General features: G+C 51.0%; 6 protein-coding genes across 6 annotated transcripts; 2 read left to right on the forward strand and 4 right to left on the reverse strand.

Annotated features, from left to right (window-relative positions):
- Positions 1-4,925: 4,925 nt before the first annotated feature.
- On the reverse strand, positions 4,926-6,356 carry NCS57_01327300 (uncharacterized protein; the record flags this gene model as incomplete). The annotated part of the gene is made up of 1 exon (XM_053062916.1): positions 4,926-6,356. One exon carries the CDS (start codon positions 6,354-6,356, stop codon positions 4,926-4,928), a length of 1,431 nt encoding a protein of 476 aa, XP_052907811.1.
- A 1,157-nt stretch (positions 6,357-7,513) lies between these two features.
- NCS57_01327400 (uncharacterized protein) lies at positions 7,514-8,857 on the reverse strand (the record flags this gene model as incomplete). The annotated part of the gene is made up of 3 exons (XM_053062917.1): positions 7,514-8,069; positions 8,132-8,502; positions 8,567-8,857. 3 exons carry the CDS (start codon positions 8,855-8,857, stop codon positions 7,514-7,516), a joined length of 1,218 nt encoding a protein of 405 aa, XP_052907812.1.
- A 1,354-nt stretch (positions 8,858-10,211) lies between these two features.
- Positions 10,212-11,924, forward strand: NCS57_01327500 (uncharacterized protein; the record flags this gene model as incomplete). Its single annotated transcript, XM_053062918.1, has 4 exons — positions 10,212-10,408; positions 10,457-10,578; positions 10,631-11,080; positions 11,128-11,924. The coding sequence occupies 4 exons, from the start codon at positions 10,212-10,214 to the stop codon at positions 11,922-11,924; spliced, it is 1,566 nt and encodes a 521-aa protein (XP_052907813.1).
- A 1,376-nt stretch (positions 11,925-13,300) lies between these two features.
- On the reverse strand, positions 13,301-14,062 carry NCS57_01327600 (uncharacterized protein; the record flags this gene model as incomplete). The annotated part of the gene is made up of 1 exon (XM_053062919.1): positions 13,301-14,062. One exon carries the CDS (start codon positions 14,060-14,062, stop codon positions 13,301-13,303), a length of 762 nt encoding a protein of 253 aa, XP_052907814.1.
- Positions 14,063-17,097: 3,035 nt separating this feature from the next.
- Positions 17,098-17,525, reverse strand: NCS57_01327700 (Thioredoxin domain-containing protein; the record flags this gene model as incomplete). Its single annotated transcript, XM_053062920.1, has 3 exons — positions 17,098-17,293; positions 17,348-17,452; positions 17,506-17,525. The coding sequence occupies 3 exons, from the start codon at positions 17,523-17,525 to the stop codon at positions 17,098-17,100; spliced, it is 321 nt and encodes a 106-aa protein (XP_052907815.1).
- A 919-nt stretch (positions 17,526-18,444) lies between these two features.
- NCS57_01327800 (HET domain-containing protein) lies at positions 18,445-20,515 on the forward strand (the record flags this gene model as incomplete). The annotated part of the gene is made up of 2 exons (XM_053062921.1): positions 18,445-19,435; positions 19,485-20,515. 2 exons carry the CDS (start codon positions 18,445-18,447, stop codon positions 20,513-20,515), a joined length of 2,022 nt encoding a protein of 673 aa, XP_052907816.1.
- Positions 20,516-20,808: the final 293 nt, after the last annotated feature.

Raw genomic sequence — 20,808 nt, forward strand, 5'->3', positions numbered from 1 at the left:
GTGACCCTTTGGCCTGAGAGGAACGTGTAGGGTTCCCATTCAGGTCCGTTCAATAGGGCCGCGAGCGCCTTTACCACGTCTCTAGCCAACGTGATGTCAACAGAATCCTGCAAGCTGCCAGGGATGAGGAATTCCCCGTTGCTGAAGTCAATCAGCGCCCCTTCTCTCATGTTTCGTATGTATCTGTTTGGTGCGGGCACAACATAATCCGCAAAAAAGCCGAGGCAGACGATAGTCCACTCAACTTCACGCTGTTGCCCCAGTGCTTGCCGGACATGCTCATTGATGTTTCGGAAATAAGCGGGCTGGTCGGGATAGTCTCGCACGTTACCCGCAAACTCAGACGGGATAAAGCGTTTGCAAAGAACGCTTCGCTGGCAGGCCGTCAAAAGCTTGAGATGTATGTCCACGTAGGCCTGAGATGTATCCACGATGGTAGAGATCAGAGCTTTGCAGCCCACCAAGGCCTCATCGAGGGAGGCATCGGAGTAATCGGTGATAAATTGCTGGATCCCTTCCCTGGTGAGATGGGGCTTGTATGTTCGAGTCAGGACAACGACACTGAGCCCTGCTTTGGGGAATTCTTCGACAATGTACTTAGCTAGGTCGCCAGACCCAGCAATAGCGATAGACATACTAACGAGAGGAAAAATAAACCTTGACTCTGATTGGGGGGGAGTGTTGGCTCCTATTACACTTGAAGAAATATAATAACTCGTTGTCAAAGGTTTAGAGTACGTCCATGCAGTAAAGGACAGTGATAAAGGTATAAATACTCGGACAGAATAGCGCATAGGAACTCATTCGGCTACTGACCTAATCTGGTAAGATGTAGCTAGAGTGGGGCACTAACGTGGAGGTATTAGAGGGAAGAAGCGCTCGATGACTTTGGCATTTAGAAATCGTGTGCACTTGTGATACCCGGATCAGGACACACGGTATGTTTTATATTCCTGCTAAGAAGCCGCTAACGCGGGATAGTTGATCTTGGTGAGTTACGATCACCCTGACTGTTCAAGCTCTCTGGGGATGAGTTACTATAACAGGAAGAGCTCAATCCCAGGAGAAGCCTCTCTAACATGAATAGAATGCTCATCATACAGCTCCAGAAGGTGCTAAAACTGCAATAAAGGCGATTTTTAACCCCACAAGACAACATGACGGGGTTATAAGCGGCCTGGCGGCCTGACCAGTGACGAGCCCGGAGAGAGAGGTGTCTCTTCAGACCTGAACTCGACCCGGTTTCGAGGATGGCGAACCTGATTGAGGGTGGTTTAAGGAGAACCCTATACTGGTACCTGTTATTCCCTTTATTTCGGATCTCTTTCCTTGGGTTCCATTCCTGTCCCAGTTCCGTTAAGTGCCTTAGCAGGTAACAGGAGGCTGCACTGCACCGAGGTGAGCTGGTCTGGTTTCCTCGTCGGCCGCTGTTTTTGGGCAATACAATGGCCGGCTTTCCATTTCATACCATTTTTCGGCATGTTTATATTAACGGTGAATTGGCCAATCTATAGAGTCTCCTTTGTACTTGCTTGCAATGCCCTCAAGGGAGTTCAGTAGACGAAGATAGAAGTTGCCAACCCTGGTTGGGGAATGGCACGCAAATCCTTCTCAACTTACCCCAGATTTCTATACCCACGTCAAGAATTTATAGTGATTCCGACGTAACAGATGCATGGGGGGTAGGAATATCGAACTCCATCGTTCTTGGTGATACACCTGGGTGATGGCCTGTATTGCCATAAGCTAGCGATCCTGGCAGCAAGTAGAATCCACGCTGGAAAGGCACGGACAAAGTGAGAAATCTTTTAACGATCAGTGCCAGCCTGAGAAAGCTCCCGAGAACTCTTCCGAGGGCCCATAATTGGGCTCTGCCAAGGCCTGCTCAACTTCTAGGCTGATCCTTCTCGGCACACAGGGCCGTTTGCAGCAGTCGCACCATCGATGGTGTGAACTTTGCCTGAAGCTTGAGCCACTTAATTTCAGGAATTTCGTTACGAGATGAGTGTATCAAGGTGAGATTGGAAGCGGAGCACTCTGCTAGCTTGAACCCGGTTCCCCGGCTAAGCGCTTGCCGTAGGAGCCGGGATGATACTTGTCTCTGGAGACGGGAGATGCGCAATCTGGAAGAAGGTCCGCGTATTCGCGAGATCTAAGCTAATAATTTGGATCTCGTCGTAAAACTTGCAGTGTTTGGAACCACTCTTTACTTCGTAACGTACCCCTCTAGGTATGCCAGACCTACATGCCCTGCCTTCACTTTTCCTCCCTCGGCAGCATCTCACAGAGTTTCGGTTCACAGGATCTAAACCACTAGTGATGCTACCCGGCGATCCTTCAAGTCGTGGGCTGCCTGTCAAACGCCGTGCACGGCTTCCATGTTGTCATAGCGTCTCCACCCTCCCACAAGTTAGGATTCAACACCTTGCCTTCGGAGATGTTTTACTCAATGGAGAATAAGAACCCAAGCGAATCGGGACTCGGAACAGAATCATCAAAAGAAATACGATGCTAGTCAATTGCGCCAAGCCGTGTGTTCGAATAGCAAACCGAAATCCCCATTTGTTGTCAAAAGAACCCAGTTAAAATGGCGTCGATGATGTGTAGTACAAGACATGAAACAGTTTTGCTTTTCATGTAGTTCTTCGTATTCCTGCAAACTGCTATAGACAAATCATGCCTGGTACGTCAACTCCACCGAGTTTTTCAGGCTCTGAGCAAAGGGCGTAAACCTAGCAGTGTATTGCATTCCGAACAAGAGCCTGATCAGAAATATGGGCCTGAATTGCACACGACAAAAGGACCATCAGAGCTGCAAAAACCTATAATGAGTATGAAGCTCGTCGTTGCCCTAATCCGAGTGCTGTTTGGGACCCAGAAGAAGAGAGGATGCTCACCCGACCAAGATAACATGTGCCCTCAAACAATTCGCCCTTCAGCTCAAGCCAGACAACATCAATCAAGCCCGACCCTGCAACACGCTGAACGATTTGAGACTCACAAAGAATCACTACAGCTACCGCATGGCCACCTTCTATGCCTTTTCCCCGTGTGCTATATTTACATTCCCATTTAGATGGTCTGTTAAAGAGCTATGGCCATCTAAGAGTCTCTAGTCAATGGCAAGCCCAGGTTTTACTCGACGCCGTTTCTACGTGAGTCCATTGGAGGATTTATCCCAGGTGTGATCTTTAATCTACCATCAAGCACCTTTGCCCACGTTAAGAGCGTACTGTCTACCTCAGGTGCCTCTAAACACCTCAAGCCATCGCAGCCGCCTTGACTTGCGGTATCCCATACTGGCGTAGTGTGGCTAGTTGGGAAGGATGGAGTCCTCCTTGTTCTAATTGGGGTTAGCTCTCGGATCTACCTCCCTAAAGTCCGACGCAGACTACTTCCTAGTTCTAGGGTAAGGATGGCTGGCTAACTGAGAATGGGAAGACCATGATATTTAACCGACTGTTGTGGGATGACCCGAGCAAGGCTGATATGAGTGATGGGCCTTGGCATTTTACCCGGCACTAACCCACTCTCTGCAAGGTGGCATGTACAGTCAGCAAGGCTTTGGTTTATCGTTGTTGTTGCCGGCGCCGTTTGGTTGGAATTTGTGGTTAACGTATCTCATTGATCTCCCCCAACCCTACACAAGTTGACCCGAACCAGCGGGATCTTGGCCACCACGCATGCATTTCAACTATGACTTGTCCGGCTCCTTTTTGGACCTGCGTCTCGGTGATTATTAAAATGTGGATGGTTATTTGGCAGACCAACCTCGTGTGTGACATGCCATTGTGGGCAAAGCAAGGCTAGCTCTTCTTAACAAACCCGTATATAGCTTCGCGAATATGCTTAATGGCAGTCTTATAGTACGTGAAAACACTGCAAGGTAATCTCGGGTTTTCATCCAACCTCTTCCAATTATTTGTCTAGCCTTTATGCTAAGCATGTGTGCCAAATAACTGAGTACCCAGGTAAGCTGGCATGTCATATGCTCCCGTCAACGACTGAGTCTTGGCCATATTAGGCAGAATTACGACGTCTGACTTTTCCCCTGCTGTTCCCCGCTAACGTGAGCTCTTGGGTGATGCAGCTTATCATTACAAATCCTTACGTGTGTGCTCGCTTCTCGAAAAGAGCACTAGCTAGCTCAATAACGCGGGAACTATGGCTCCTAACTGGAACTAGTTGGCGTCGCGTCGCTTAGGTAGTCTTGGCTCGGAGCGATCGCGGCCGTTGAAAGTACCATCCAGGTACGACGACATGACAGGTTCAGATGAGCAGTATCATTGGCTTAAACGTGGCATTCCGCCCTCAAGGTTCGGAGGATTCATCCCCTGTTCCGATATGTCGTCTAGATTTACCAACAAGACGACGCTCCACCGTGCCGAGAAGGCAACAGCAAGGCCATCATTGGCCTCATTTGGTCTTTGCGTTCCATATCAAGGGGTAAGTGCATGAGACGAAATAAAAGCCGTGATAAGATCTGGAGTAATGCGCGCCAAGGCCGGAAGGATGCGCAGACGACAGCTGAAGGCTTGAGTTGAGATTTGACTCATTACTACGGAGTAGCAAGCGAGAAAAATCGTGTGAGATCCTTGCACGTGGTTGAAGCATGGAAAAGGGGTTTTGCACGTTATATGTCATCTGATTTGTGGAAGCTGAAAAGACGTTTGAGCACGATGTATGGGTGGCTGTTGTCCTTCCAACGAAATGACACGACATGGGTAACGACCATTAACGAGCCAGGCACTCTCAACGGTCAGAGCCTCAATCAGTTAGGCGCTTAAGCGCGTTGGCCGACCGGATATACGTGGTTTTGTTTCCAGAGGCCCGTGAGTGCCCTCCAAGAACGTCGAAACAACTGTCAGTGCATGCGATTCAAGGGGGTTGTATTGATCGACTTGATATTAGCCAGGTGGCGTCTATCATTCTTCTCTACATTTGACATTATCGACACACCTCCGCCAATCAATGCTGATCATGTAGGTCACTTCTATGCAAGCAATAACGACGAGCCCTGTTCCCAGGCCTGTCCACACGCCGTCCAAACCCATGCCTGCAGGACCCAGCTCGAGCCACATGGCAAGAGGCACGGCGCCCAGATAGTTGACAAAGAAGACTACCCAGGCGGCGAATGAGGTTCTTGCTAGGCCGCGGAGTACACCGTTGCATCCGCAGATGACGGCGTCAAACACCTGGAAGCAGGCGACCGAGAGCATGGTTCTCGAGACCAGGTCGCGGATTTCAGGATCTGCCGAGTAGACGTAGGGTATGTAGTTCCTCAAAGAGAAAAGAACAATGGCATCCAAGAGTCCAATTCCCACAAAAAGCATCGAGTATAAGACGGCCACTCTCCTAGCAGCAGACACTAAGCCTGCTCCAATGAGATGGCCGATTCTGGTGCTGACACCGACGCTAAAGGAAAAAGGAATATGCCACATTACAACCGACGTGGTAGTCAAGATCGTCTGTGCACCGAGGTGCATGGTGCTCAGGTAGGACGTGCTAAACGTTAGAACCTCGAACGCTGCCCACTCTGCAAGGGTCACTGCTGATCCAGCGGCCGACAGTCGAACCATGGGGCCCCAGCCGCGAAACGCGCGACACGAGAGCCCGGGCCAGCACTGGTGAGAGGACCTCTTGAAGGCGATGCACAGGAGCAGAAGCACCGGACGGAGATCGTTGGCCAGGGCGGCGCCGAGAGCGGCACCCTCTAGGCCCATGCCGAGACGGAACGCAAAGAGCCAGGCCAGGAGCGCGTTGACGGGGGCACAAACGACGAGGATGAGCATTCCCGTGTCAAAGTCCCCCTGGGACTGCAAGAACCGCTTGCCTGCCTCGAAGGACGCGTAGCCTGGCAGGCCGATCAAGCTGACGCGCAGGAACGAGCCCGCTTTTACTGCCAGATTCTCCTGCTTCAGAACGAGTGACAGGAGCGCCGGAGAACTCAGCCAGAGGGCGCCCACTGGGATGGTGGCGAGGGCCATCAGGAGGAGCATCCGCTGGACATGAAGCCCAACACCCATCTTGTTCCCAGCGCCGTATGCCTGGGCACAGAGAGTATCCAGAGCCGTAGCCATGCCCTCAAAAAATGCCAGACCACAGATGTTCATAGTGGTGACGCCGATTGCTGCAGCGGCGAGATCATCCTGGCCCAGATGACCCGCCGCGGACGTGGTGATGACGCTGAAGGAATATTGGAGCAGGTATGTTGCCACGAGGGGCAGCGAATATCGCGAGATAAGCGACAGCTCGGTCCACCGGCTGCGGATGGGCCATCTCGAGGTGTCGTTGTCGTTTGAGGGCAGCAAGGGGCTTGCCTCACAATGAGTGCTGTCGTCGTCGACGTCGTCCATGGTGGAAAGATGCACGATGCATACTGATGGTTGCTGCGTCACGAGCATGGACGAGAGGAGAGATGTGCCTACAGATATGACCTTGGGACAGGCTTGACCCTGAAAGGAAACGCAGACGAAGGGCAAAAGCAACGACCAACATGGAATGATTCCGGGAGAGTTGAGCCAACCAACCCTGAACCAACAGGAATAACATCAACAAACGACTGATTCTGGGAAGCTGCCACGCGAACCATCACCAAAGAGATGCTCTCGCCTGGGTCCGGTCCCGAGAATCGGCCAGGGATCTGTCAGTTCGCCGAAAGTGCAGTTCTGCAGGCGAAGAGCCCGACTCCGCAAAGAAGACTGCTACACGCATTCTGGCTGGCCCGTCAGGGTTGAGGGGTTCTAGAACTCGTACCATTCTCGCAGGATTTGCTCAGATAAGGATGGTGAGCAAAGAGGGGAATAAAAAGGAAAAAACAGCAGCCAAAAGAAATAACGCGGAGGGGGTTCAGGGATACAGGGGTCTCTTTCTCACTCTACCCATCACGACCGACGACTTGGCTTTGACAATGTCTCCGCGAGTGCCGCGACGATCCTCCACTCACACCCTCCCTCCCGCTCCCAAGTGGCTCGATTCCGAGGGGATCGCCCAGGGTACGGCCCGTCCAGCCTGAGACCCCCTCCCTCTTCCGTTGCACACCAAGTGGGTAGCACCCATCTTAGTTCGGCCGCGATTCAAGACGATGGCGTGCCATGGCTTGCTAGTGCCCCTGAATGGCCTGAGCTTGAGAGGACAAGAGGAAGAGAAAGGGAAAAAAACTGCGATTGAAGCCCGCTTCACCTTGCCTCTTTGCCTCAAGGCTGACGGGCCGGATAGCAATAGAGGCCGCCTGGTGTCGAGCTAGATAATAGCCAGAAGCAATGCCAGACAAGGCAGACCGGGGGGCTATTGATCCAGAGCGTGGGGTTACTTTTTGTCTTTAGCGAAAACCCTATCGTGCTGTGCCGCTGTCATGTCAGCGCCATGGCTGACGACGTGTGTGTGGGTGGCTTCAAGATGTGTTGGCTCTAGCAAACGTTGAAGCCATTGCCGTCTGCCACATTCCCAGATCCTCGGGACGACCGTTGAAGGCGCATGAATGTAAATGCTCGTGATTGAGTTAATTATATATCTACATGTTGTATCTAGCTTCGTACGACCCTCTTGAATCCGCCCGTGAGGCCTCTGATGTTCCTCTTTCGTCGTACTGCATCTCGAAATCTGTGTGCACCAACACACCCTCTGTCAGCTTGCGCACGCTTTCGCTGCCAATCTCTGCTTTTGTGTCAATTTGCGCCGTCACGTCTCTCCGCCATGTCGGTTGTTCGTTCCCCCTTGCTCTTGACCCCATTCTCAAGGCGCTGCTCAAAGCGTGGCTGCCCTGCCTGGTAGTGGACTTGTTGGTGTTGCCCCTCGAGCCACCAGACTCTCCCATAGCGGTCATCTCAAGACCCGTACCGTTGCCACTGTCCTTGAGCTCGTATGGGGCTCCGATGGCGGCGACAGCTGTGTGGCCTAACAAACTGTCGATGACACCTTTGAGACTGGGGATGCACACAGTAAGCACCGAGAGACCAAGAGATATTTGCGTCCAGATCATGGTAGAAACAGCCTTCCATGTCGCATCGTCAGAGTCGCCAAAGAGGTAGCTCGCCTGCGACAGGGCGGGGATCGTAACAATGGGGACACTGTAGCATTGTTCGTTAGCATTGCATCGACCGATACAATACGACGGCGTGGGGAGACAAACATGAGACGGCTGCCGAAGAGAGCCATGACGATAAGCTTACGCCTAAGCGAAGTCTGGACGTCCCACATCATGGCCACGGGAAGAGCGCACAGCGCAAGATCGGTCAAGATGTTCATGATGCCGTTGAAGATGAAGATGGGTCCTTGGCTAGGACACTGGTCGTTGCTTTGCGACTCCCATGGTTCGGGAAGAGGGCATTGGAAGGCTGTCGCAAATATACCTGCCACAGTGTATGCGACTACAACACCGGCTAATATCAGGTTGGCGAGGTTCAAGCCTCCGATGTTGCTGATCTGCCTGATGAGAAGGCATAACGATATCTTTGTCGTAGCATCGACGAGCAATGCGAGTATTCGGGCGGCGTAGATCAACTGTTTCAACTGACGTTAACGACCTGAAGCAGCGGGGAATAAAAAACTCCACCAAGAAACCAACCTTGCTGAAACTTGCAAAATCCTCATCCGACACGTTTTTGCGATGCTCTCCTAGTCCGTGGTTGCAGGCGGCGACGACACAGGCCGTCTGGCAAAAGTAGATGGCGGCAGATCCCAGGAGCAGCAGGTCAAAATCCTTCATGGACGTGATGTTGAGGCGGATAATGAGCTTGCCCACGATGCCGAGGAGGGCATAGATGAAGAAGATGATGGCTGTGACGACGACGAGAGCCCCATGGTTGTCCTTTGTGAGCGGGTAGAAGGGCGGAGACTGATCCGAGTCGAGGGCCATCGTTGGCAAGCAAGCAAGGCCCTGGGGTAGGCTTTGCTTTGAACGACGTGTCTTGCGTAGGATCGTGTAGCCGTCAGAGAGCGACGATCCTTTTTAGCAGCAGCTCAGCTCGATCTACGAGGCGGCGGGATGGGATGGGGGGATGGGGGCCCGTTGGCCTTTAACATTGAAGGGACCGAGCTTTTTTTCTCTGCTTGCGAAATCGTGACCAGGTCGGACCGCATGCATCAGCAGGCAAGGCAAAGCGGGCGAGAGATGAGCAAGGCGTGCGAGCAAAGTGAGAGGCTGGAGGCGAAAGAGAAAAAGAATGGGGGCGGCACGCATCACATCACTCAGCGGCAGTCAAAGTCGCCTCGGGCGCATCCATCGTCTGCCGGTAAGGTTGCCAAAGTTTGCACTTGTTTGTTTGAGGCTTGCCCTGCCACTCACTAAACTAAACCCCCCCTTGCTGAACATGAGAGAAGAAAGGTGAAGGTGAAGAGGAAGGCCTCGACGCCTCCTAGTTCGGTTGCATGATTTCTTCCCACACTTGGACGAAAAAGGTTGTGTGCGGTGCTGTATTGCTTCTGCGTGGCTTCTGCCCACCTGTGCCTGATTTCAGGTGGGATGAAATCCCTGGAGGGTTCCACGAGGTGCATCTTTCGAGGCCCATGGTCGTCTCCATCGGTAGGGGGCGAGCGACGCACCTCGAGGACACTCGACCAACCCGACATTGTCGTTTCAACGCCGGCAAGCCTTGTCTTGACTTTGTCATCCACTTTTTCAACCAACCCCCGGACCGGTCCTTTCGAAGCTAGTGATGCGGTCCAACACTGAGGCTACCCATGTCTAGTCTTTCTGCAGCAGAGAGGGGACAGTCACCCTGATCCTTGCCAATCGGAGGATGTTGTCTGTGCCCGGTAAGACCCAAGAACAAAGTCGTTGCATTCCGCGACGGGGCGAAGCGCCCCTCCCCCTTCTTCTTTCGCCCTTTGTTTTCCCCCTTCCCTGGGGCTGGTCTAGGCGTGGTTATTTCCTCTGTCAGTCACCGGGATTTGCCAAGCTAGACCTGGCCTGAACATCGATTTCAGCTGCTGGTGGTGGGCTCGAAACGAAGTCACATCGCTTGTGGCAACCCCAAGGCAAGGCCTAGAGCCGTAGAATTCCCGGTCCTGGGACGTTCTCTCACACGCCGCCCCCTTGGCTTGTCAGTTCTGCTTACTTGCTGCTTGGCTGCCCGTCATCTTTCTTTTTTAATAAAGCGCCCCGGATCTTCCATACATCTTCCCTCGTTCCCTCACATTGATTTCCCCCTCCCCTTCCCTTCACCCCCATGCGAACTGTTGGTTCCTGCACTGGCCTCACAAATTAAATCATGTCTGTCGCCTCTAGAAACGAGAGCCTCGAGCTCGGGCAGGCCAACAAGGCTCCCGTCACGGTCGATCATGGCGTCACGACCGAGAACGACAACAACTCGGTCTACAACCAGACTCGGACGCGCAAGGTCTTTTCCTTTTCGCAGCTGTTTGCCTTTTCCCTGACCTACATGGCACTATGGGAGGGCATGTGCTCGTATGTCTCTCACCTCCTTTGGTGTTGATGGCGATGCTGACCTCGCAGAAACATGTACTTTGCCCTCTTCAATGGCGGCCCCCAGACCTTCATCTTTAGCTTCATCATCGTCTTTTTCGGCGCCATCTCCCAGGCTGCTTCCCTGGGAGAGATGGCCTCGATCCAGCCTGGTGCGTCTACCCTTTGCCCTTTACGGATTTAACATGCTAATGTGCCGCAAAGTTGCTGGTGCGCAGTACCATTGGACATATCACCTTGCCCCCTCATCCGTCAAGAGATTTGCGACATGGATTCAAGGATGGGCCACATGGTTTGGTTACGTCTCTCTGCTTGCCGCCATCGCCAATGTCACCATCATCCTGCTCGAGTCCATGATTGCCCTCAACCACCCCAACTACGTCGCCGGTGGATGGCACACCTCTGTCCTGGTCATCGCCATGTGCCTTGTCCACGGCTTCTTGAACATCTACGCCTTCAAGCTGATTCCCTGGATTGAGCTTGTCGCCGGCGTCCTCCATGTCTGCCTGTTTGTCATCTTTGTCGTTGTGCTTGTCGTCATGGGCCCTCGCAACCCCTCGTCCTTCTGGCTGTCGCGAAACATCTCGTCTGGCTGGGAGAATACCTACGTCGCCTGGAACCTCGGAATGCTCACCTGCGTCTGGAGTTTCACTGGTAAGCGTCCTTCGTCTACTCATTATTGCCGTATCTAACAACCCCAGGCTTCGACAGTGCCATCCACATGAGTGAGGAGACCCGAAAGGCCAAGTCGGCTGTCCCCCGCGCCATGTTCTGGTCCATCTTCATGAACGGTGTCCTTGGCTTCGTCATGGTCAACGTCCTCATCTCTGCTATGGGCTCCGTCGAGGACATGCTCAACGAGGCCAGCCCTATCCTCGCCATCATCATGTCCGTCACCGGCTCCGAGAAGGCCACTACTGCCATGATCACTGGCCTGTTTGTCATCTCCTTCAGTGTCAACCTGGCCAACATTGCTTCCGTGTCTCGACTGACCTGGGCTTGGGCTCGTGACGGTGGTATGCCCGCCTACTTTGCCTACGTCAGCCCTAACCACCGAGTGCCCACTCGATCCATCATCTTCACCGTCTTCCTCGTCTGCGCTCTGAACCTCCTCAACATTGGCAGCTCCTCCTACGTTGCCTTCGGTGCCATTACCTCCCTCTCCTCCATGGCCCTCTACATCTCCTACGCCATCGCCATCAGCAGCATGCTCTACGTCCGCTTCAGCGGCAACACCATCAAGGTGGGCGAGTGGAACCTCGGCGCGTACGGTATCTACGTCAACTCGTTCGCCCTCATCTACACCCTCTATGTCATCATCTTCCTCCCCTTCCCCTCAACGATTCCCGTCACCGCCGAGAACATGAACTACTGCGGCCCCGTCATGGTTGCCGTCCTGGTCATTGCTGTTGGCCTGTGGTTCGCCCGTGCTAGAAAGCACTGGAGCGGTCCCAACCTCACCATTCTTGACTTTGTCGTTGCCAACGCCAATGCGTAGGCGTAAACTGTATCAGCATATACATCATAGACACTGTGGGAGGAGACTATTTACGGTCTCAAAATGGACATGAAGATCCATTTACTTGTATAAATTGTAAAGCATCAAATAATATACCCACGGCTTCTTGACTCCCCGTCGAATAATACGCCCTCGAATTCTTGGCCCTCAACCAGTGTCTCAAACCTCGAATGAATATGCGCGGTTTTTTTTCTTTGCCACTCAACAACCGGTTTTCGAGAAGAGTCCATGCATGATTCTCGGTGGACACTCTCCTCCATCTCGAACATCTTGAAACCAACGTTCGGCCAACACGGCACTCAACCAACACACAACCAACATAACAGTAAAACATCCTTGCCATCTCCTTCTATTAATAGGCAGGGTTTCAAGATGTTGTACAGCTGTCATGCTACTAGAAACATGGGGGTCCACCCGCCGGCCGCAGCCATGCATCACGAGGCTGAGTCGCCACGTCAATGACAGATGCACACGCTCTACTGGACAATAGTGTTGACACATGGCGTCGATATTGGTCTGTTAAGCTTATTTGACATGACGGCTTGGCTGCAGGCTCTGATGGATGGATGTTTTAAATAGCACGACCGCGCTGTCAAGCCGTCTTTGCCTTTCCACCGTACGATCGCAGGTCCATGTTTCATAAGACGAGCATATAAGCAAGGTGTATTGATCCGGTTTAACCGGAGCCAGGGGGACGCGGCATGCGAATGCAGGTCTCAACCAACACAACATATAACTGCCGGATCAAGACGGGAAGCAATACGACGTGTCAGTCAACAGCCGCGACTGCCGAGCTTGGAAAAGCAACGGGAATAAAAACGCATTGCTAAAGAGGTAATTTTCGGGCGTGAAATAGCGACATCTATCCGACATCTACTGCCGATGCTATCAGAAGTTACAGTTATTGCAGGAGTCATTGCCGTCAGCAAGAAATAATCTCAATAGTAGAGCAAGACAAAAGAGAGAGGTTGTCCAAAGTCTTTTTGTCAAAGACTAGAAACATTAACCCCGAAGCTTCTGGTGGAACATACAGAGCTCTCATGACTCTAGCATCAATTCACAAGGAAAATACTACATCATAGGTAGGTAAGGACATGTGTTTCGTAACGCCATTAAATCATTACACCAACTAATCAAAAAAACTTGCTAAAAACTTGTAAAACAGCCGCCAATTATGCAATGTCCGTAACCTTTGACTCACGCCCAGACGCCATTGTATATCGCTGTCGCCAATCACTGTGTATCATCCCCGCAAAGCATCTGCCCACCACGCCACAACCAATATTCCCTTTGTGCCCATAACCTTTCACTGGAAACCAAGGGTGAGGTAGTCATGGTGCCATAGCCTTCAAAGCCTAGCTCTTAGAAGAGCCGTTGCAAGAAGATGTTTGGACCATTTTAAACGTCCATGATTCATCGTGGGACTCTAGCCAAGACGGCGATGAGGAATGAACATTTTCTGGCCCCTTTTGCGTCTGAAATCCGCTGGCAGGGGATGGTTGGTCGTAGTCCAGTGTAAGTGCTGGTGATTCGGACAACTCCTCACCATCTAGTCCCTCTCTTGCCTGCGATAGCTGGGGAGACGACAAAGGGTCACTGGGCAATTTCATGCCCTCGTGACAATCCTTAGCATTCAGGAGTGGAACTTCAGGCTTCAGGAGCGGAACTGGCGCTTTGATGATCGCCACAATGATGGTAAGGATGTTGTCAAGCTGATGACGAAAGACCGAGAAGTGATGCTGTGTTTCCGCCTGTAACCTGTAGCCGTACGCATTCAAAGCCGTGATAATATAGCTCAGGGTATCCAGGCACACGTTGATAACCCACATAACATTATGTTTGGGGGATCCCAGCTCCGGCGGTGTTGTGTCGCCGCCAAACCGTTCCTCAACCCTGTCCATGGCCTTGTCTAAGTGATGCATCCGGAACCAGACGTTCTGTAACTCGTGTCCTTCAACGACTGAGATGTTGGAAATGTGGGCGATGGCGCTGCGGACAAGTGCGGCTGTGAATCGGACGCGGGTGCAACCAGGACAAACAGAATATATGTCCTCTGCAGAAAAGTCCATCTCTTCTTGACTAATGTCCAGTTCTGTAGCTAGGCTGGCAGGTAGCATATTGGTGAAGAAGAAGAAGAAAGAGGTATTTCGAATGGAAGGGCGAAAATTATGCTAGCAGAGAACAGCAACGGGTATGCCGGTGACGAGAGGTAGCAATAAGACATTGACAGGTGTGCTTAGAGGTAGAGGCCAAGATGGCGGAGCAGGTACTCTGATAACAGAAGAACGTTTGATGCAGATGCCAGACGTTCGATGTGCTTTTGCCGTTTGGGAGCAGTGTTGATCGTATGTTAGTGTGAATAGCAAAGAAGCTGCATTCGGACAAAGAAACGAATGAGAGTTGAAGACAAAGGGAATAAGTCGAGAACACAGAGGGAATGACTGGCAATTTATGGCCACGCTTGGCAGTGAACAATATTCAGAGGCTCAAAGAGAGTTTGAAAGGCATAGATAACCGTTGAAAGAAAGTCGACCAGATGATCATGTCAATTTTTCAACTCTGGCAGATAGAATTCGTACTCTTCCTCCTCCCGGGAGATTGGGACGAATAGATTACTGAAGCTCTCTTTGATAACCCAACTTGGATAAAAAAAAAAGCTAATTTTTCTACTCGAGTTGAGAAGTGATAGTCCTGGGATTCACAGACAACATTCCCATGCTTCAAGATAATCACTCCTACCCATAGTCACTTAGCTTGATAAGTACCTATACTTCATATGGTTGGGTGGATGAAGCAGAACTGGCTTCTGTGTCTCCGTATTGCACTGCCACGAATTTCTAAAGATGAAAGTTTTAATGACTGACCCAACATGCGTCGCCCCATAAGAAAGTTTTGATGATGAAACCTCTGTGGAAACTCGCCCCCGAGAGAATCGCCGAGATGTTTTGTGGTGATAGAAAAAAACTCAGAGAGATCATTGCACGAATGAACCAATCCATGATGAAGAGTCGGGGTCTGGTAGAATTGAAGGGAAACCACGGATTTGCCAGTCTGTAACGCGGCTCCTTTCTGATGTACAAAGGCAGAGTGGTCTACACTCGTGGCTAAGATGAACCAATGGTAAAGACGTGTGAGTCTGGGGACGTATTGAAGAATGGAAGAAATCAGGCTGACAAGAAGTGAATCCAAATGAGTCAAGGGCAAGGTTCAGGCTGAGTGCCGCTCACACTGTACAAGACAGACCCCTTTTCTCACTCTTGCTGGTGATACCGTCTTGCCCCTTCTGAGGCGTTGCTGCGCCAGCGGTAGACAAAGTAGCACAGATGTCACGCCCTTCGCTGAAATATCAGGTTGCAGTATTTGGAACTGTGCTCTTACGTGATAGTTTCACTTCCAGGTTCAACAAGTTGGATCAAGCAAAGCTAATTTTTGTTGACTGCAAATGACACGCAAGTGATCGAACAGCAATGCCTCTCCGTTAAAACTCTTGTCGAAGCAATCGGGGCCAATGATCAAACAGAGAATATGTCAAGCAATCTAGCTAATCGATGATAAAGTGAACGTGAGATCAGTGGTACTTTCTCATGCTCCGTGAAAAGCCAAGTGAGACACCAAGGTAGACAGCTTTTTGGGAATCAAAACTTAGATTCAAGCCGCCGAAGCCCAGGCAGCTTTTTGTCATCCAATTCTCTCACAACTGGCTCGTTTCTAGAGGGAGCCAAGGCCCCTTGGGACCTTCTCGTCACAAGAAAGACTATCGATGTACACTAATGCCGTAGCAGGCCTCGATCTAGTTATGTAATATGAATGTGTCCTGAGCGAATGCCTGCTCGTCCATCTGGAGGCCTCCAATTGCACAGCGTCGTCTCAGATACGTTGTGAAAATGTGTGCAATCCTGACCCTGTTCGAAGCCCGCCGAGGATGGATGAGACCGTTGGTACTGCCACAAGCATAGAACGCGCATTAGAATCTTTTTGCGTGAGATATGGATAAAAAACGTCATTTACTGTAAGAATACTCTTATGCAGCAGATATCGGACTTCCGGCGGCAACAGAGTCGTCAAGTCCGGTTTCCACGGCCACCGTCATTTGTTCCACCATTGACCCATCGTTAGTACCAACCATGATGCCAGTCCTTAAAGATGATTTCGATGAGCGGGCAAGTATCAAGACGGATGTGTCAAGGGAGTCCTTTCTAGCTGCTTACTGTAAAGGACTGAGCCAATAGTTGGTCCACAAGGCTCTTTCAAACCCTTGGCCCCAGGCATAGGAAACCAGCCTTCTCTCAGGGTTTTCTGATGCCCTCATCTTTACCTTCCCAGGAAGTTTAAACCAGGCCTTTGACCAATTGGGTTTTGGAAGCCTTGAAAAGGCCTGGACTTCCATCCCCATCAACATCGGCTACACGTTGCCCACCCCTCCTATGTGTCATGTATCATTCGGGATCATCGCGTTATCAAGGCCAAGGGAGTTGATGCTTTGACCCCTGAGCACCGTTGTAAGTGGCTGCTGTATCCCGCATCGTTCGAAACTATCGGTTTGTTTGGCTTTGTTTGGACTTCTCTCGGTCCACTCCAGCCGCACTGGATCGCACCCATGGTCTTTCCATGTCTTATTGCCATTACCACTTTGGTATCTATCTGTCCACAGTTCATTATATGATTGCCAATAAGTCCCTCTTCCCTTTGAGAGTATCCTTTATAACACAGTTGACGAGCATATTGGCCCTCCTCTGCTTCAGCCACGGGAGAAAATGGCTTCGCTTAAGATTTCCTGGCCGGTATCGTAGCCATGTGCTCGACGCCACGTTCCGAGAACGTGGGAAGAAAGAATCACCTGGAGTAGGCCGGCACTATTCTTACGTGCCTCGCATTTGCTGTTACCATTCCTGTTTATCTCATCTACTGGAAAGGACCAATTATTCGAGCCAACTCCAAGTTTGCAATGTCCTTGGACACCGATAGACAGTGCGCCGGAGAAGCAGCTTGGACAGAAGGATCTCTGAACTGGAGAAGTTCGCGTCCCTTGGACTCCGCGATCAGCTTCATTACCATGAACTATCTAGGTCGATAAGAAGGGTTGCCAATCAATAAGACCACACAATGTTCAAGACGGCATGGTGAAAAAGATCGCCTAGACAGTGTCAGGCAATTATTCCAGGCCCTTCTCTAGTAACTTAATCAGACCTTCACGATCAGCGCCCTGCAGTTCACCAATCTTCTCGCCCTTTTTGTACAGCTGAAACGTCGGCATGGAGGACACTTTCAACTCCTTACACAGGTCAGGCAGTTCATCCACATTGATCTTGAGGAACCGAAAATCCTTAAACTTGTCCAACTCGTGGCAGCTGGAATTAATGTTAGTAGCTGGCAGCCAGCGTTCGGATCAGTGTCTGGCTTACTGTGCATAGACGGGAGCAATGGCTTTGCATGGCTCACACCACGTGGCGAAGAAGTCGACGACGACAATGTCATACTTCTCAAGGGCTTCCTTGAACTCTTCGTTTCTGTTGTATTGTTAGTCAACGCAAGAACATGGGTAGATGCCTCAGGAACGTACGTCCTCACGTTGTGCACCATGATGGTAGTAGCGTGTATGAACGAGTCAGGTAGGCGATGGATAGTGCGGCTATTGACAAACGATGTCCGGCGCAAGTTATACTGCAACTTTGCGTTTATGAGAGATTATAGTACTAGAAAGCCCTCACAGATGAAAGTTATGAAAGTTGAAATGAGCAGAGAAGGCAACGATTATACTTGAGTGAACACACTCGGTTGACATCATGATGCCGTCATGGATATATCTAAGCATTCCTACTCCACACTTTGTTTGTTCGCATACACTGAGAGAATGCCGATATTGCCCCGAAGCTGAAACCTGACGTCAATGGCGGAAGCGTTCAGACATATTCTAACGTCAACTTAACGTACCGTATCACAGCTGCCGTTCCAGACTACCAGGTGAATATCATGCAGGGACGTTAAGCATGCATTGGCCCCGGCTTTTGAACCATGTTCCATAAGCTTATCATCATAGAAGTAAGAGATAGTGGTGCACTTGGTAGGCGAGTTACTTTGAGCCAAAGCGAGTGTCAAGTGACTTCCTGTAGGGGAATCAAAGGCAACACTATATGATTGATGTTTATTTCAAGAACGCGATATTAAGATCTCAAATGGGTCCCTGCTATTCTCCTTTGCGCCTATGTATTCTTGAAGTTCAACACATTCTCTAGTACTCTGCGCGTGCATACGCCCTGGTACCCATGCCAAAGGTGAGGATCATGGAGATCTTGTTGCAGAACAGGCTGAAACGTTAGCGCCAATGGAAAAACACGATCCTCCTCCAGGCATCCTGGATTGACAAGGATGCTTCTTGGCCCCTCAAAGCCCCGCCCGGATCCGTTGTCAGCTGAGGCACATAAGCATAAGCTCGCACATCCATCTCAACCTGTATCTTTATTTCTCTCGCTTGCCTTCAAGCTCCACCCAAGTCTTCAGAATGCTTTGTGCAATGTGCATGTCCATCTTCTTCAGGGGCACCTTGAATGGCCCTCACCATCCGGACGAACAAAGTCTAGTCACAGCTGCCAAGAACGGCTGCAGGATGTGCCTCCATGTCCACTTGACATCCAGCAACCACTTCGCATCACCATTGGAATATGCCATCGATTGGGAAATTGGAATTGAGAGGCATTACTTGATTTTGATCTGCTTCAGAACCACACACAAAGAAGTGACTGCGTCGCAAGAGTGGCAATTCTATGTTAATACCTCAGCAGACGCCAACGCACCGCCTGGATACGACAAATTTCTTAGTCAGGTCACTGCCGACCTGGAATCGGACCCTTGTAGAGTCCGAAGCGAGCTCCCTCCTCTCAGAGACATCCCGGATAGCACGGGTGATGAGAATGTCGCCAAGTTGGCTAAGCACTGGCTAGAGAATTGTAAAGCCGATCATGGGTGCGAACAGCGATGCCGACAGCAGCATGAAAATTGGCATCCCGGGCGTCTCATCGAGGTCGGAACCCATCATCAGCAGCCACGCCTGGTTAATCGAGAAGACGCCCAACTTGAAGGCGGTTACGCCGCTTTGAGTCATTGTTGGGGACCGAATCCCGACTTCCTGATGCTCAAAACTGACAAAGAGAGCAAGTTCCGACGAGAAATCCCAATGGAAAAACTCCCTGCTAGTTTCCGCGACGCCATCATCACCTGCCGTCGACTGGACATCCCATACCTTTGGATCGACTCTCTTTGCATCATACAAGACTCTCACTCTGACTGGCTCTTGCAGTCAGAAGAAATGTTCAAGGTCTATCTCAACTGCGAGCTCAACATCGCCATTGACGCTTCAGCGAGTGCCCACGAGGGAGCCTTCCGTGAGAGGGATCCCAGGTATCTACAAGACTGCTGTGTCTGGACACCCTTTTTCAAACCGCAGAGGCAAAATGCCCAGTTTGTCACCGATGAAAATGAATTCAAGAGTACAGGTAATCACAACCTTGGTCCACTCTTAGACCCAGCTAATTGATAGTTTAGATGGGATAAATCTCTGCGAGGTATACACCGTGGATGATTTCGCCTGGGCACGAGAGGAGGCTCCCCTCACGAAAAGAGCATGGATCTTTCAGGAGAGACTCCTTTCACCTAGAACCTTGTACTTTTCCTCAGATCGCATTTCGTGGGAATGTGGCCGCCAAAGATCAATCACGGAATACCTCCCCTTCAGCAATGACAATGCCCAAGGGCCAGGATTCGACGCCAACTTTGTCGCCGAGTATAACATCCGGGAAGATGGCGACCTTTTTGACTTCTACCGAGATTTTGTGGATATGTACACGGACCGTGAGCTCACGTTCCCTGTCGCAGACAAGCTCGTTGCGTTCGCGGCTGTCGCCAGAAGGTGTGCGTCTTGGTTCAAGGGTGACTACTGCGCCGGCATCTTTCGTGACACCATGCCTTGGGGGCTCCTCTGGCATACCTCTTCGATCGGGTGGATGACAAGATCCCAGACATGGCGGGCCCCATCTTGGAGTTGGGCAAGCATGGACTGTCGCGTAAGGGGTGACCTCATCCCGAGCGAGCAGAATACGGACCTGGCCAAGATGGTGGATGTGTCCGTGGAACTAGTCGACCCCAATAACCCGTTTGGCCAAGTCAAGTCTGCCTCGCTGACTTTGACGGGACCTTTAGTCACTGTCGATGCATTAGTATTTTCGGATTGCCAGACTATTCGGGAGGATCTACCCCCAAGAATTGGTTGGGAAAATGGTACATCTGCTCTTGGACATCATTTCGAACTAAAGCCCGATGAGAGTTTCGAGTGGGATGGGGATGATTCCATTGACACATGGCTCTCAACACACAAAGAGGCGTTTTTTCTCGCTGTTGGAGAGTCTCAGTACGTGAGATCAAAGGAAGAATTTCCAAAAACTTATGGTCTTGTCTTAAAGAAACTGGAGGACGGGAATTACACTCGGGAAGGCCAGTGGGATGGGAGATTTGGGTTTGTGGACAATCATGCTCAGACGGCATGTGAATTTCGTACCGAAACCATCACGATAATATAGTGCACTATTGACGACTTGCGCACAATGCCGAACCAAGCATCAACCATGATGCGATCTCCGGCGTCTGTCTCAATGGTCTTGGGGTTTCTTATAGCCTGCCAAGGCAACTTGCGGAAAGTTTTGCGCTCAACGAGCTGACCCCGCTCCATCTGTCTGAAACCATTTTTCTGACCGTTGGTTGTCTCGGCGTGGAGGTGCTTAGGAATTACTCGGAATGAAGTGTGTGGTGAATGTTGATGCTAGGGGTTTCGTAGCCGCGGAACGCGCGCTGCACCTCGCGTCTACCCCGTATA

Source organism: Fusarium keratoplasticum, chromosome 11, assembly GCF_025433545.1.
Source record: "Fusarium keratoplasticum isolate Fu6.1 chromosome 11, whole genome shotgun sequence".
NCBI classification, from domain to species: Eukaryota; Fungi; Ascomycota; class Sordariomycetes; order Hypocreales; family Nectriaceae; genus Fusarium; species Fusarium keratoplasticum.